This window comes from Octodon degus, unplaced genomic scaffold (genome assembly GCF_000260255.1).
Source record: "Octodon degus isolate 3935 unplaced genomic scaffold, OctDeg1.0 scaffold00132, whole genome shotgun sequence".
Taxonomy (NCBI): domain Eukaryota; kingdom Metazoa; phylum Chordata; class Mammalia; order Rodentia; family Octodontidae; genus Octodon; species Octodon degus.
Genome location: NW_004524708.1, coordinates 4,477,537 through 4,493,053, shown reverse-complemented (window position 1 = coordinate 4,493,053; position 15,517 = coordinate 4,477,537). Strand labels below are relative to the sequence as shown.

Genomic DNA, 15,517 nt, shown 5'->3' with positions numbered 1-15,517 from the left:
AAAAAAAAAAAGGACGAAATGTTTAGGACACAGACAGTGGCTCCAATTCCAGGTTATGGTAAAAGAGATCCCTTATTACAGCTCTAGAGAAGCTTTATGCAGTAACCTGTTCAAATTGTAATAGATGGCCTGAGATAGAAGAAGACAGAACCTGTTTTTATATCAAGCCTTTGGATAGTACAAGAACTTTTAAAAAACTATGCATATGTCTCATATTGTTTTTTTAATTTAACAAATATGAAAGGAGATTAAAATCACCCTACAATGATTCTGTCATTTTCTTCTCATGTGTGTTTTTACTTCGTAAACAAAAAGTAGTCAATTTGAACACTATGTACTACATAAAATACCAGAGGTCATAATGACAGGAAAGAACCATCAAGAAATTTACCCTTATCTAAGGTACCTTAAAAACCACTTTTTAATTTCTGTGGTACTGTATTAGTCACTGGATATCAATTTACCTATTCCCTTTATCATTATGCTCCTCTTGTCATTATTATAGGTGACCTCATCTTATCTGAAATTTATAGTTGTATTGTGTTGCTTTGCTTTGCTTCGCTTCATTTCATTTTGAGACAGAGTCTCATTATGTAGCCCAAGCTGGCCTTGAACATGCTTATACAACCCAGACTGGCCTCAAGCTCCCAGAGATCCTCTTGCCTCAGCCTCCCAAATGCTGGGATCATAGGTGTATGCCACCACAGCCAGTTAGCAGCTGAAATTTAGTCAAACTTCATGACTCAGGGCAATATACTTAGAGAGTAAGTGGCACAGCTGGCACACTCACTGACTGACAGTAGACAGTTAACACATTGTAACTATTTCTCTCCATTTCCTGCCTCTTCTTTCCTTTGATGCTGAAACTCCTGTTCAGAAAATTTCCCCAGAGCAGCCAGCAAAGGAACACTATAAAACAAAGCCTACACCTCAGTTATACTTAACTAAGTTGTACATTCTATGTTTGGATGACTCAAGCACGGAAACCTTTACTGCCTTGGGAGGAGCCCAAGCATCCCAGATCCAAAAAGAATCCTCTACTCTCTTGCTCCCAGCTGTAACACAGGAAAGCTGTTATTTTCCCCAAAGGTTGTCAAACATACACAAACATGGAGAGCAGTGGTCCAGAAAAATCCTGAGTAATAATGAAACAAGTTACACAATGAAGAATAGGTACACTCAACATAATTACTAACATGAGAGCCATATCTCACTTCAATGGGTCTTGACATGTCCTCTAAGTGTGGTTGTGATGGTCACCACGAAATCTAAGACTTGGTCTAGGCTCATAAGAAGCTAAAACAGAACCACAAGGAAAGTGATGCAGAAAACAAATTCTATAGGAGGGACAAATCAGACTGTTTTTTTAAGTTAGATTTTTTAAGTTGGATTTCATATAAAACAGAAATACAGTGGACCCTCAAGTTAAATCAGCCTCACATATGAACAACTTGGGCTAGGACTACCAATTCAGGAGATCCATCTCACATGTCAAAATCCACGATCTTGATAATCTTACAACAGGAAAAAGATCTGTGTAAGGATGCTACTGTTGCTAAAGATGCTACTCAGATTAGTAAATCACCATCAACAGTGTTAGATGAGGTAGGAAGGCTATTATTAGCATGGATAAATGAAAAGCAGATGGCAGGTTACAGCCTGAGTCTATAATTTGTGAAAAAGCTAGGGCTAGAGATGCAGATCTCATAAAAGATAATCCATCAATGGGTGATAAGGTGGAACATTTCATGCCAGTAAAGTATGGCTTACAAATTTTAAGGTGAGAAGTACAGTTCATAGCGTAACTAGACATGGTGAAACAGCCAGTGCCAAAACAAGGGCTAATGAGAATTATATACACACCACTTTGAAACAATGACACAGAAAAATTGCTTTTGCTCTCAAGTTTTGAACTGTAATGAAACTGGTCGTTCCTATAAGAAAATGTCCAGAAGAATATACATTACCCAGGAAGAGAAGAAAATGCTAGGCAACAAGCCTATGAAGCATAGGCTAACCTTATTGCTATATGCTAATGTGATTAATGATCTCAAGATAAAGCTTTCTGAGCCAAGGATATAGCTCAGCAGCACAAGTGCCTGCCTGGTAAGTGCAAAGTTCTGAGTTTCACTCCCAGTACCAAAATCAATCAACCAATCAATCAATCAATCAATCAATCCTCTCTTGGTTTATCACTCTGAGACTACTAGAGTCTTCAGAAAACATAGTCATGAAAAATAGGCTAGAGGTTATGCAGAGATCTAATAGAAGAGCATAGGTAACAAGAATACTTTTTCTTACGTGGATGGGAGGGGTCTTTCTGTCCTATTGTTAATAAATATCTAGAGGACCAAAGTTTACCACTCAAGGCTCTGCTCATCATCAGCACTGTTCCTGCTCACCACAAAATTTGGAAGAATGGGTTAAATTTCCACGGCTCATAGTAGAGTTCCTCCCACGTAATACAACTCTTCTACTGCAGCCTTTGGATCAGCAGGTTATAGCTAACTTGAAGAAGTTGTTCCTGAAGTGCTTCCTGATGGTCTCAGATATAAATTTAACCTTTAAAGGGTTCTGGAAAGGACACTACAACATCCTTTCCTGTGTGGAGTTAACTGAGAAATCCTGGGCCAATGTCTCTCTAAGGACACTGAGATCTGCCTAGAAGAAAAGGGTGGCTTAAAATCATACAGGAGAGGAAATTTGAAGGCTATGTAGAAGAGCCTGAGCCTTCAACTCACCCTGTGATTGATGACACTGTCACTATAGCAGAGCCCACAGGCTCGCAGGTAGACAGTAGTGATGCTGAGGAACTGGTAGATGAATACTCAAAGGAATTGTCTACAGAGGACAACTTCAGCAACTTCTGGCTGAGCATTAGAAAATGTCAGCTGAAGAGCTTTCTAAAGCAGGGAGCTGATTAACAATCAATACGGCAAAGTTCATATGAAATACAGGAAATCCTTCAAAAATGGACACAGCTATAAACATTTGTAGAGAAGACCCACCCAGACAGAGAATAAGCCAACTGCTGGATTTACTTGTTTAATAACAATGTCATGTCATACTACAGAATAGTGCTAAAGAAGACAGTGACCTTAGACCAGTCCTTAGTTCTGAAAAGTTAAGACCAAGTGAGCCAGAAGCAGGTCCTAGTGAGCTACAGACTCTCATGAGGACAGAAAGGACACAAGAAAGCCAGATTCCTGATATTCTCATAGAAGGGGCCTCCCCTTCCAAACAATAACCACCTTCCATTTCATACTGTCTTCCTGCAAGCCAAAGATGTCAACCTGAATGGTGAGTACAGTACGAAATTGTTGATTCTCATAAATAAGGTGCATTTTATAACTTTTTGGTGACTACGAAATTATTGGTGTTTCTAGGAAATTACATATATTATATGACCCGTTTTATTATGTAAAGGTTAGTTAAAGGGTGCTTTGCGAGGTTTGAAATGCATGATGGATATTTCCATTATTCTTTATGGGAAAAAGTTATGACTTACAACCAACTTGGGTTACAACCAATCCTTGCGCATAAACTGAGTTTGTAAGTCAAGTGTCCACTGTACAATTTAAAACTACACAAGAGGTGTACCCAATTTGAAGTTAGTATTTTATTCTATGTCTGACCTAGCCTGAAAATGGATAAATAGAGAAGGTGTTTTGCATCAGAAGTCAAGCACCACCATTAGCTCATCTCACAAGTCATGTACCACTGCTATGAATTAGATTTCTTTCAAAAGACAGGAGCACTGGGGAAGATTAAACTTAGTCTCAAAGTTAATTTACATGACTATCTGCCATATATAAAAATTGCTATTTCTTATTCCCCATGCAGCTTAAATTTCAGTAGTCACATCTGGTTACTGAATGTCCAGTATGTGTTTAGTATTTCAGTGCCCAATTTATAACAATTTCTAATTCTCAACAGCTTAAAACATAGTGTTATGAATATGAGGAATCAGAAACAGAGTGACTGGCTTATCAAATATCACACAGCTCATAAATTCCTAGATTAGATTTTGAGACATCATGCAAAACATTTTTTCTGACAAAAGTTTTTATCATGTACTAACCCCAAAACTTTATTTTCAAAATAAGGAAAGTCAATGCTTTTTTCAGTTTAAAATCTCTGATCTGGAAATACCTGCTGCAAACTCACCTGATGCAGCAGCCGCTTCAGTTTGAGCAGCTGTGTTTTCACAGCAGTGCAGTCCTGGACCATGTGCCGCAGGGTCATCTCATCCAGCATCACAGTGTTTTCTGGGACATCCACAAACACCTTCTGCGTCTGGAAAAAGGGGGTTCCTCCATAGCTTTCAAAATGACCCAAAGGTGCTTCTCTGTAAGGAGAGCCTCTGAAAGGTGAAGGTGGAGGGAAACAAGAGTTAAGAAGGGAACAAAGGTACTGAAATTACCACTGTGATCTTTACAAATCTGGCATCATTATCACAAAAGATCTGACTTGCACTCACCTCAGTCACTGGGCGAGATTCTGCTGGAGGCACAAGCCATTCTAGTGGCCATTAAAATAGCCACCATTTGAACTCCCTCACTTGGCCCTCTTGGGTATTTTACTTACGTGTTAAACCTTTTCCCCTCAAAAATCAGAAAATAAGACACTCTACGAAAGCCTGAGCTGGAAATTTGATACGTCTTGCCCACTCCTTAGCTTTTGACTCTGCCTGGCATCTTAAACTGCACATCTTTTTTAGCTTCTTAACTATGAGACCCACATTAGTTCTCAAGTTTAGACATTCCTGTACACTGCTATTTCTCCAAAGTCCCAGCAGGCAGTTAAGACTGCTGAATTATTACTTGTTCTTTTGTTATTATACTGTTGATAAATCTTTTCCTGTAAAATTAAACAAGGTCCTATAAAAGATACATATATATGTATATAAGTATATACATATTTCACACACATATTTCCTAATCTTAAAGTACAGGTTAAAAAAAATTTACTCTGAAAAATGTGTATGCTTCCTTCAGTTTCATACCAGAATATTCATGCTGAAGAAGAGAAGGAAAATTAACTGCTTGGGAGGTTGAGCCAGGAGGATCACAACTTCAAGATCAAACCAGATAAATTAGTGAGACCATGTCCTGAAATTAAAAGTGCTGCAGATGCAGCTCAGTGGAAGAGCGGCTGCTTAAAGAAGAAAAAAGTGAAGAGCAAGGGAAGTGAAGGGGAGGAGTGAGGAGGAGAGGAGAGAGAATGGGAGCGAGAAAAAGTGTGTTTTTGAGTTTCGTGGGAGTGCAAAACAGAATGCACAGAAAGCACAGCTACAACAATTTAAAGAATTACTGGATCCATATTACATACAATCCCAGTTAGTTCTTCAACTGTGGAGTGCCTATGACACCACTCACATAAACAAGAAACCTCAATATTTAAAATGACACAATGAAAAAGTATTCATTCTCTCCAGTATAATGGTTGGAAGGAATAAAATTAAATTCACAATTCTCTGAATTTGTTAAAGTAACAACAATGTTTCAAATTTCTTTTTCTTTTTTGTTTTCTTTCTTTCTTTATTTTTTTTTTTTCAGTACTGGGGATTGAACTCAGGCCCTATTCTACTTAGCTATCTCCCCAGCCCTCAAATTTCAAACAGATTGAAAATGTAGGCATATAGTTTCTAGTAAATTTCTACATCTTAGGGGTTCACACAGCCAAGTGCCTTAAGTCCCAAAGAAAAGAAACTTCAGAATACTGAAGCTAGAAGAGAAGATGAAGAATGAGGACAGACTACACTTCTGAACAGTAACAAACTAACATGCCTAGAAAATAACACTCCTTCATGTAAAAACAACACTGGGATATAGTAAAAAGATTTCTATCACAGTTAGGAGAATGCAGACAAAGAGGTCAATGGTGTGAGTTTGTTAGGATGTGAGAGAATTACATTCAGGCAGTGGAAGTTGGTAAGACAGACTAAGATAGACCTCTGGGGAAAAAGAGGATTGGAAGGTAGGTCAATGTTATGATGAAAATATAAGAGAACAAAGATCAGTAGTCTTCAACCACCAGTCCTCCCAAAACCACTGAATAATCATAATCCTATAATTAACTATGATAATGATGAGAATTTAAACCAGGGAGGAAAGAGTACCAGTACTTAAAAGATATAAAGTGGAAAGATTTGTACATGTAATATTAAAAGGCCCTGAGGTTAATATATCCAAATTCTTTAACAGTAAAAAAAAGTATGCTATGGTAAGGCTTGTCATAGAAGAGGCTTCTTTTTGTACCAAGCAACCCTATAACTAGCTAAGGGATCCAGAATACCAGCACCAGAACCAGCACCAGGTGGCTTGAGAGGCATCAACAAACCAGTCAAGCTGTAAAAATTCACAATAAACCAGTGTGCCTCAGGCCACTTGTTAGAAAGCTCTGTGCTCAATTAATCAGATTAGCAATGCCAAGAATTTTATGAATTTCTCTCTCCTCAGAATCACCAGTGTAAATGATATAATTTAGCAAATCATAAATTCCTTAAAATAAACTCTGCACAAGGGATTTGCGATCATGTTTCTAGGAATGCTTACAGAGTATCTACCTAATATTTTGTGAAATCAGTATATCTATACATTTTCAAAAACTAATTTTATTTTGTTTATTTTCACACTCATTTGATCTGAGAAATTCTCTTTTTCATACCTGTCAAAATTCAGTTTTTTTAAAAAAAAAAAAAAATGTTGCTCAACTTTTCTAACAGATGACATAAGTCTTGGCTTGTTCACTCTCAAGAACACAGAAGACTGCTCCAGCTAATCTGTCCCATGTTAGACAGTCTGATTAAGCCTCACTACAGGCTGCAATTGCCATCCTTAATTTTTTACTGTATATATGATAGTTTTGCAACCTACTGTTAAGAGATCACACCTGTTCATGCTTCCAAATGACTGAGCAATCCAGCTATCATAAATTTAAAGAGCAGGGGCTGGTGAGATGGCTCAGTGGTCTAAAGCACCTACTTAGAACAAGCTAAGCTAAGCAAAGTACAGGGACCGTGGTTCAATCCCCCAGCACCACATGCCAGTCAGCCCCGCCCCCTGGTGGGCTGAGCTGGCCACACACACACACACACACAAAAAAAAATTAATTAATTAATTTTAAAAAATAAAATAAATTTAAAGAGTAGTTCTCTACAAATGCCATACTCTATCATAAAACTTTTCCACATGCAATTTTTCCCAGGTGGAATCCCATCCTCCTATAAACTATTCTTCTCCAGTTTCTACTTGTAACGCCCTTTATTCCGTGACATCCGAGATAGATACTATTTGCTATGTGCTCCTGGAGTTCTTATCCATCATCTTATTTGTGCAGACATCATCACTGCATCACATTAACTCTGCACTGTAACTGTCTCATGCCCATCTCTCATGTAGACTCTGAGCATCCAAGCAGCAAGAATACACTACTCATATGCATATATGGTGAAACAGGCATGTGAACCTTATCTAGACTGATAAATACAAAGTTATCTATTGAGCTCATTCACTGCAGAATTATTTTTAGTCTTCAACAATGTTCCAAGAATCTATTGCCAATCCACAGCTCTTCTCACACTAACTTCAAACTCATTCAGCTTGTGAAATTAGAACAGTATCCAACATACAGATTTTCAATTAATATTTTTAAGTAGAGGAACACATTTTAAGAATAATCAATGATTCATATTTTAACTGGGTTTCTAAGTTTTGTAGGTTGGCCTTATGTCCTTACTACAGAAGACAAGGAAAGTGTAACTTTCTCTTTATTACTGACAAAGACTCTCTTCACACCATGTTCTTGCCTAGTAATACCCACTCTCTGAGGCCTATTTCATTTTTCTTTCCCCTTGAGGCCTATTTCTTATCAAACCCCTAGATATAAGAAACAGAACAGTGAATAATGTCTAAAATGATAATGTGCTCAGTGCATTCTTCCAGATCATTTCAATTACATCCTTTTGTTGATCACTAGAAGAATTTTTAGTTAGAAATTTTTTCATGACCCATTGAGCTGCTTTTCCTCAACCTGACTAGAGTCTTTGCCCCATATAAAGCTAAGAAATAGCCAAGAAAATTATCATTGTTTCTACTAGGAGAAGCTGGGACCTATCCATAATATTTCAAGGTATTTTCTTTCTAAGAAGTCATGCAAGAAACCACTTAGGTTTTTGTCTCATAAAAACAAATAAGTTAGGAAAAAGCATATGCACATTGTACAACCTGTAATGGATCCAGTTTTGTTCTTTGCTTTCGTTACAAAGAATCTCAGAAATAACTGTTCCCTACTCTATGGAACATACATGTCCATACATTTTCTCTCCATTACTTCATTATCCTAATTTTGCTTTATATCCTAAATATGCTTCAGAATGACCTCAAATCTCTTATGGAATGAGATGAGAAAAGGATAAAAAAATAATAAATGCCATTGAGTGCCTACTGTAAACAAGATGCTGCACCATTCTTATCCCACATCCTTAAGTACTGAGAGAAACGTGTTATTAAGTATCATTAACAGTGGTAAACTGAAGTAAGGGGTGGGGAAATAACCTAAATTTGTAAAGCTAATCTGTATTATGCACATATTCATTATACATAAGTTCTGATCAAATTAAAAGTTACCCTACAATTCAAAATGGAAAAAACAGGCTGGGGAGATAGTTCAATAGAATAAGTGCTTGCCTGGCAAGTGCAAGATCCTGAGTTCAATCCCCAGTACCGCAAAAAAAAAAAAAAAAAAAAAGAAAAAGAAAAAAGGAAAAGCCTTCTATGTTACACAATATCTTCTTGTATTTCTAATAGTACTTGTAGAATTTCAGGATTCAGACATATAAGCCAAAGAAAACAAATCATTTGGCACTAATTTTACATATTATTACCTAATAAAATTTTAAACTTTAACAAAGTTAACATCTAAGGATTCCCAAATTAGAAACTGAAAATCTCATACCAAAACTTTTTTTAAAAGTACATAGAAATATAATATTTATACTAATGATAAAGCTAATACAAAAAGATTTGAGCCAAGAAGAATTAGACATTATTCTAATGCCATATATAACTTGAATTTTGGAGACAGAGGGTGTCACAAAAACCAGGCAAAATCAGTCTTGAAGGAAAGAGTACTACTTAAATTAACCAGAGGACAAAAAGCAGCACTCACCTGCTCAAGTCACTTTTCCCATGGTGATGATAGTGGTCAGCATGGCTGAGGTGGTAATGTTCTTGTCCACTCCACCTCTGGGGTGGCCTTTTCCAAAATCCCTCCTGAGACTGCCGTACATTTCTGTCTGATCGGTCAAAGCGGTTCATATTGTCACACTCCACTGGACAGATTCAAAAGCAAAAGACTATAAACATGTACACTTGCTATAAAAGCTAACTACTTTTGGCATGGTACCTAAATGCTGCTGAAAATATAAAATAATACTCTTAAAAACAACACCCACTTATATCAGATTCCCAAAAGAAAAATGCCAGTTTTTTGGTGAAAACAGAACTCTGTTATTTAAACTTAAGTAAATCGTAATACTTTCATATCATAGTCACTTATGTGAACAATTAACAGCTGCAGTGTTTTAAAACAAGTAAATCAGCCCTGAAACCAACATCATGCATTTAAAAGACTAGCAATCAGTTTTAAATGGTATTCATCATCATAAGTTGGCTATGATTTCAGAATGAAAACAGGAAAAACTAGATTTTAAGTCTAGTAGGGAATTCAACCTTAAAATGAATACCACAATTAATTTTCTCGGATTCCAAGAAACACAAATAACTTTTCAATGCAAACAAATCCTTCTTAAAAAGTAAGACGCTTCAGTCTGCCTGTGATCAGCTGGTTCAAAAAGTCTAAAATGCCACTGCAAACAAAGCCACTACTTTGCAACAACAAATAGTACACTCCCTGAAATCCAAATGCCACAAAAACACAAGAAGAATCCCCGAAACACCCGCTTCTTTGCTTACCCAAACACTTTTTCCTCACATATCTGAGCACTCACTGAGGGAGTCACTCTGCACAAGGGAGACATTGTGTTGCCGGCTGCCTACCCAGACATAGCTGCACACAGGCACTGCTGAGCAGGCCTTCCTTCCTGCTCAACTCCAGCCCTCCCTGTGGGAAGCAAGCCCAGTCGGCCCTGTGACTCCATCGTCCTCAGCGCTTACATAGTTACTGAGTTAGGACTGTTTCTAAAAATACCGCTGGATGCTAGTCCAAGCCACTGGAAGGGTTTCTCCAGTCTGAGAACTGCATGAGAAGGTTCAAGTCTTGCATGTTTAGAATTCTTTGTTATGAAGAATATTAAAAATCAACATATTTCCAAATTATTCTTTAAAAGGTATGATCGAATTAAATGACTGTTTCACTTAAGGAAAAAAATGATTTTGAAACAGGTCAATGTCTTATTGCAGTATAACAGGTAAAAACAAACTTCCCATTCCAAAAAAGGATCGTGTAGGTAAAGTGTAGATGTTCAAGCCTCATACACACAGAGCTTGTTTCTGTTAGACATACAACTTAAATAAGCTCTTGTAAGCATAGTGAAATTTTGCTTGCATTCATTAGACAAGTCATGGAGAACATATATTTTATACCTTATTAAATTTTAAAGACTTTTTACAGTCTTACATTTGAAAGTATTTCTAACAAATTTTTGTTCTGTCAGTGGGATAAACTGAAAGGGTCTTCTGGTAAAGCTCACTTACAGAAAATCTAACAGAGGCCAGGTGTATGGTGATATACCCTTATAACCCCAGCACCCTGGAAGGCTGAGGCATAAACATCACAAGTATAATAAGCCCAGCCTGGACAACTTAGCAAGTTAATGAGACCCTATCTCAAAATTTAAAATCTTTTTAAAAGACTGGGGATGTAACTTAGTGTGAAGGCCTTAGGATCAATCTCTAGTACAAAAAGGAAAAAGAAAGAAGGAAAAAAGGAAGGACTTAACAGATAATACAAGATACAGTGAGTAAAAAAATAAATCTTAAGATTCAAAACATTTCACTGGGCCAAGTCAGAAGTGCCTGCCTTGCAAGGGCAAGGTCCTGAGGTCAATAATTTATAAGGAAAAACCATTGTTCTGCAAATGATAGTGCTTAGGACAAGAACAGATATATGCATTAAAGTATAAAATGTGAGTTGCTTCAAAGAAAAATAAACAAGGGCTGGGGATGTAACTTATGGCACAGCACCTGGCTGGCAAATGCAAGGCCCTACATTCAATTCCTGACACTAAAAAAAACAAGGGCCATGAGGATATGACAAAAGTGTGAAAATTTTCTATATGAAAAGGGGCCAATTTTTTTTAAATAAACATAAAAAACAATGAGTAGGCTACAGAAAAAAGAATTCAATTAAATTCCATAAATATGTCTACTTGGCATTAAGATGCTACTTCAGTTTAAACTACTCTGTACGGCTGAGAAAGCTATTTTTAAATATTTATCTACTATTTATTTATTTATTTTTTTTGGCGGAACCAGGGATTGAACTCAGGCCATTGTGCTTTCCTGGCAAGCATTTATTCTACTGAGCCATCTCCCCGGCCCTATTTATCTACTTTTAAATGTTTTTAGTTCTTTTTCTTAATTCAGGCAGATGAAATCCTACTCATTCCCAAAGCAAGAATCATATCACAATAATCATCTGAAATGTTCTTGGCATGGTACCAATACAGTGTACAGAGAATAACAAGAAGCAAGCAAAGGTGCCAAGGAGGCTGGGAGATGGACTCAATTTTGTAAGCAATTGCAATAGAGAAAGAGATGCACTACTTTGTGTCTTCTAAAGCTTGCTGGGACCATACACAGAAACCAAATTGGGGCTCTGTCCTGAAACTTGAACTTAGGCACATGCAGACTGCACATAAGCTCTAGAAACAAACATCACTGGAAATACAAGAGACTAATGTTCAAATTGAGAGAACAGTTTAACCTTTAAAAAAAAAAATGGCTGTTCTAATATTCTACAAAGAATGCCCAGCCTATGTTTCTAGCTCAAACATCTGGCAATCACATATTTATATACTCAAAATATAGCTAAGTAGATAATGTGATTGACTAATTGACTTTCTTTTTGAGACAGGGTCTCAATATGCAGTTCAGGCTGGCTTTGAACTCACTTTGTAGCCCAGGCTGACCTCAAACTCACAATGATCCTCCTGCCTCAGCCTCCTAAGTGCTGGGATTACAGACATGAGTCATCACATCTAGCCAAATGTCAAATAATACTAGTGTTCTTATAAAAAAAAATGTTAGATTCCTTGACAGAATGGAAGAATACAAGGGAGAAGAAACAGAAAGCAAACAGAAATACAAAATGGAAGTAAATTAAAACCAGTTTCTACAGGCTGATGAATGAAAAACAAGACAATAAAACTAAGACAGAAAATAAATCTCTCTAATTATATAATGCTGTCTTAGTTAATTTTCCCATTTCTGAGACAAAAATACCAAACACCCAAAGTTAAAGGATGATAGGTTTACTTTGGCTCAAGTAGTGGTTTTAGTCTACAGACCACTGGTTTTAAGGCAGGGTGGCATGACAAAGGGGCGTGGCAGATGACAAAAAGTTCATGGCAAGCAGACACAGAAAAGCAGTGAAGCAGCAACAACAGCCCTCTTTCCATCATTTGTATTCCATTCAAGGTGAGACACCCTTAATCCCAGTACTGCACACTTAATCCCTGCATCATAAACTTAATCCCATCATCACACACCCTAGAAGAGACCATTCTGAAAAGTCCTACCTATGACTGCGTGAGACTTTGGAGGAACACCTAAATATGAGCCCCGAAAGACTTGCGCACATTCCTTTATGCAAAAGACAATCCATCTCTAAAAGCTGCCAAAGTTCTAACAGACTCAGCACTTCTAAAAAGTTCAAGTCCAAAGTCTCTTCTGAGATTTAAGGCAAACTCTTTGTTTTGATTCTCTGTAAAAATAAAAAGAAAGTTAAACACTCCCAACATTCAATGGCACAAAGACAGACATTTCCATTCCAAAAGTTACAAATAGGAGGACACAAAAGAATAGGACCAACCAAGTCCAAAATCCACCAGGGCAAACATTAAATAATATAGTTCCATGTCTAGCATCCAAGGCAATTTGTGGCAAGATATAAACTCCAAAGGGCTGGAGTAGCTCTGCCCCTATAGCACTGTGTGTGGTTGCAATTTGCACAGCTTCCCTCTTAGGCTAGTTTTGCTCATTCCTTACAGCTTTCCTTGAGACAATCCATGTGTTGGGCTTTTCTAACCTTAAGTTTCCAATGCACCTTCAGCTTCACCATCACAGCTTCACACACTGTCCTTTCAGGAGCATAATGTCTGACTGCCCAGATCTTCTGCAATCTCAGTGGAAGCTTTCCTGAACCCACAATTCTGTATTCTGCAAGCACCTAAAACCACCACCACATGGATGACAACAGGGTCTGCCGCCAGCTAGAATAGGAGCCAGGCTTCCTCCTCTCTTGGGCATAGGGGTCAAGTGCCTATGAGCCAAATCCTACAGAACAACTTCCCTAGATCACTGGCATTCTGCAACATGGTGCTGTGGGACTCTTCTCAAAACAAAGTTCTTTACTTTTGCAATGTTGAGGCTACAAAGGGTGCAGTCCTGCTGACTCCTATGATGTCCTCAGGCCATCTTTTCTATTGTCCTTCACTTGCTAATTTTTTCAGCACCAAGTTCTATTCTGTTTAATTTTTACTGGCCACAACTTTACCAGAGGTTTCTTTCTGGCTAAACTCAAAACTTAAGTCATTCTGTTGGGCTCTTTGTGCAATCCTGAACATAGCTCTAACTAAAGTCCCAATCACAGCAATGCCACCACCTCAGCACTAGACAGTTTTAAAGTTTCTTCCGTAAGATTAATTAGTTCACCACACTCAATCTCAGTCTCCTAAAAGCTCTACGGGCACAAACAAAATACAGAAAAATTTTCTTACAAAGCATAATAATATGGTCTGGAGTCCAACAGCCTTGTTGCTAAGTGAAACTTACTGAGCCTGGTCTTTACCAGCTGCACTCTACCAGCAATCTGGTCCTCTGATTTTTGATCAGAATCTTCCATCAAGTAAAACTTAAAGCAATCCAGGGTTGCTTCTTCAGCTAGCATTTCCAACCCCTGTAAATTCTTCCCACAAATCAGTTCCAAAGGCTCCTGAACCACACGGTCAGGAACAGTCATGCCAACAGCCCCACTTCTGGTACCAAAATGTTTCAATTAGTGCATAATGCAGAAACAGATCTAATGCAAGATATATGAAAATGTAAGAATTTGTAAGATTGGTTTACAATGGTTGCCCACCAAGTCAGGTGTGGAAAAGTGCAAAAAGGTTGTCTGTGCACTAAAGATTTGAAGAATCCAAAGGCCTGAAACTAGTGTACTGTACTACATAAGTCCATATCAGGAGGGAAATCTTTACTGGAGGCTGAAGAGTGTGAACAGGAAGCCAGGAGATGATGTCAAAGATGAAGACAAAGAGTAGAGCTTCTCTAAAGAAACATAAGCATGCCTTTCTTCTTCATTTTTCTTTACACCATCTGTTAATGATCCTCCCTACGATGGGTCTTCCATACCCAGAACTATGCTGGTCTAATTTAAATGGGCATTTCTTACTCAAGTTGACATAATCAGTGAACTATCACAATTCACTCATTGTCAATTTGATAATCAGACATTTCTTTAAACGTTAGTCTTAGGATGCAAAAGTCAAGTTTGTAATTACACCTAACGTGTTATAACTATGCTGATACAAACAGAAATGCACTAATTCCTCTCAAAATAGAAGGCAAGTTTTCTTTCAGTGATGCTTACTCTTAACATTTCATAACTTGACCATTATAATAGATTTAACAATATTTAAGAACCAATGTTAAGTTCATGGACAGAGTGGCTATGGTAGCAGGGATGGAGGTTATTCATGGAGTCAGTAGCATAGACTCACAGAATGCCTTATCTGCCATCATACAGTTCCACACAGCATTGCCCTTGACCAAAGAATACATTGTTATAGCCAAAAATGTGAGGTAGTGAACTCATACCCATCAAATACGCTGGTCTTACTATGACCATATGGAAAGGTCCATGCACACACCACTTCTCCAAATATTTTTGTTACCCATTTCCCAGTTATGCTCCTCCCAAGTTCCTGCCCATCTGGCCAGACCACTGGCTACAACCTATGAAATATACTGAGTATACACTTGCATATCTGGCCACTTTCCTTCCCATGCAAAATGTACTACCAGATGCACTGTCCAAAGTTCTGCCTGCTGTGATGACATCTTTTCAACACTGTCCTTCAGGAATATCTGGGAAAGAGGCTCTAAGGTTGCAAATGCCTACTTGCAAATGGTGTCTGCATAACACGCAGCACCACCCATAAGTCAGGCCCTAGCTTTCTCTTCCTCTGACAGCTGATCATATGGTACACCCGATGAGGGCATAGGTGCATGCTGGGGAACAGAGGGAAATATAGAAGGATTAGGAGCCATGG

General features: G+C 37.9%; 1 protein-coding gene and 1 pseudogene across 10 annotated transcripts in view; one reads left to right on the top strand and one right to left on the bottom strand.

Moving 5' to 3' along the window:
• The window catches only part of Ccser2 (coiled-coil serine rich protein 2), a 186,333-nt gene that overhangs the window by 79,339 nt on the left and 91,477 nt on the right, over positions 1 to 15,517 (bottom strand). For 8 of the 10 annotated variants that reach the window (XR_002818087.1, XM_004641222.2, XM_023701277.1 and 5 more), the window contains 2 exons: positions 9,172 to 9,334; positions 4,168 to 4,363 (listed from right to left, as the gene is read on the bottom strand). Coding sequence is in view for 9 of the 10 variants with exons in the window: in XM_004641222.2 (XP_004641279.1) it covers positions 4,168 to 4,363; positions 9,172 to 9,334 (359 nt within the window). In the remaining variant the exon portion in view is untranslated. Of the gene's footprint in view, positions 1 to 4,167; positions 4,364 to 9,171; positions 9,335 to 9,977; positions 10,116 to 15,517 lie in introns of those variants that run through there. The other 2 variants (XM_023701281.1, XM_012516914.2) reach the window with 1 other exon arrangement.
• The window catches only part of LOC111812626, a 13,218-nt pseudogene continuing 12,617 nt past the window's right edge, over positions 14,917 to 15,517 (top strand).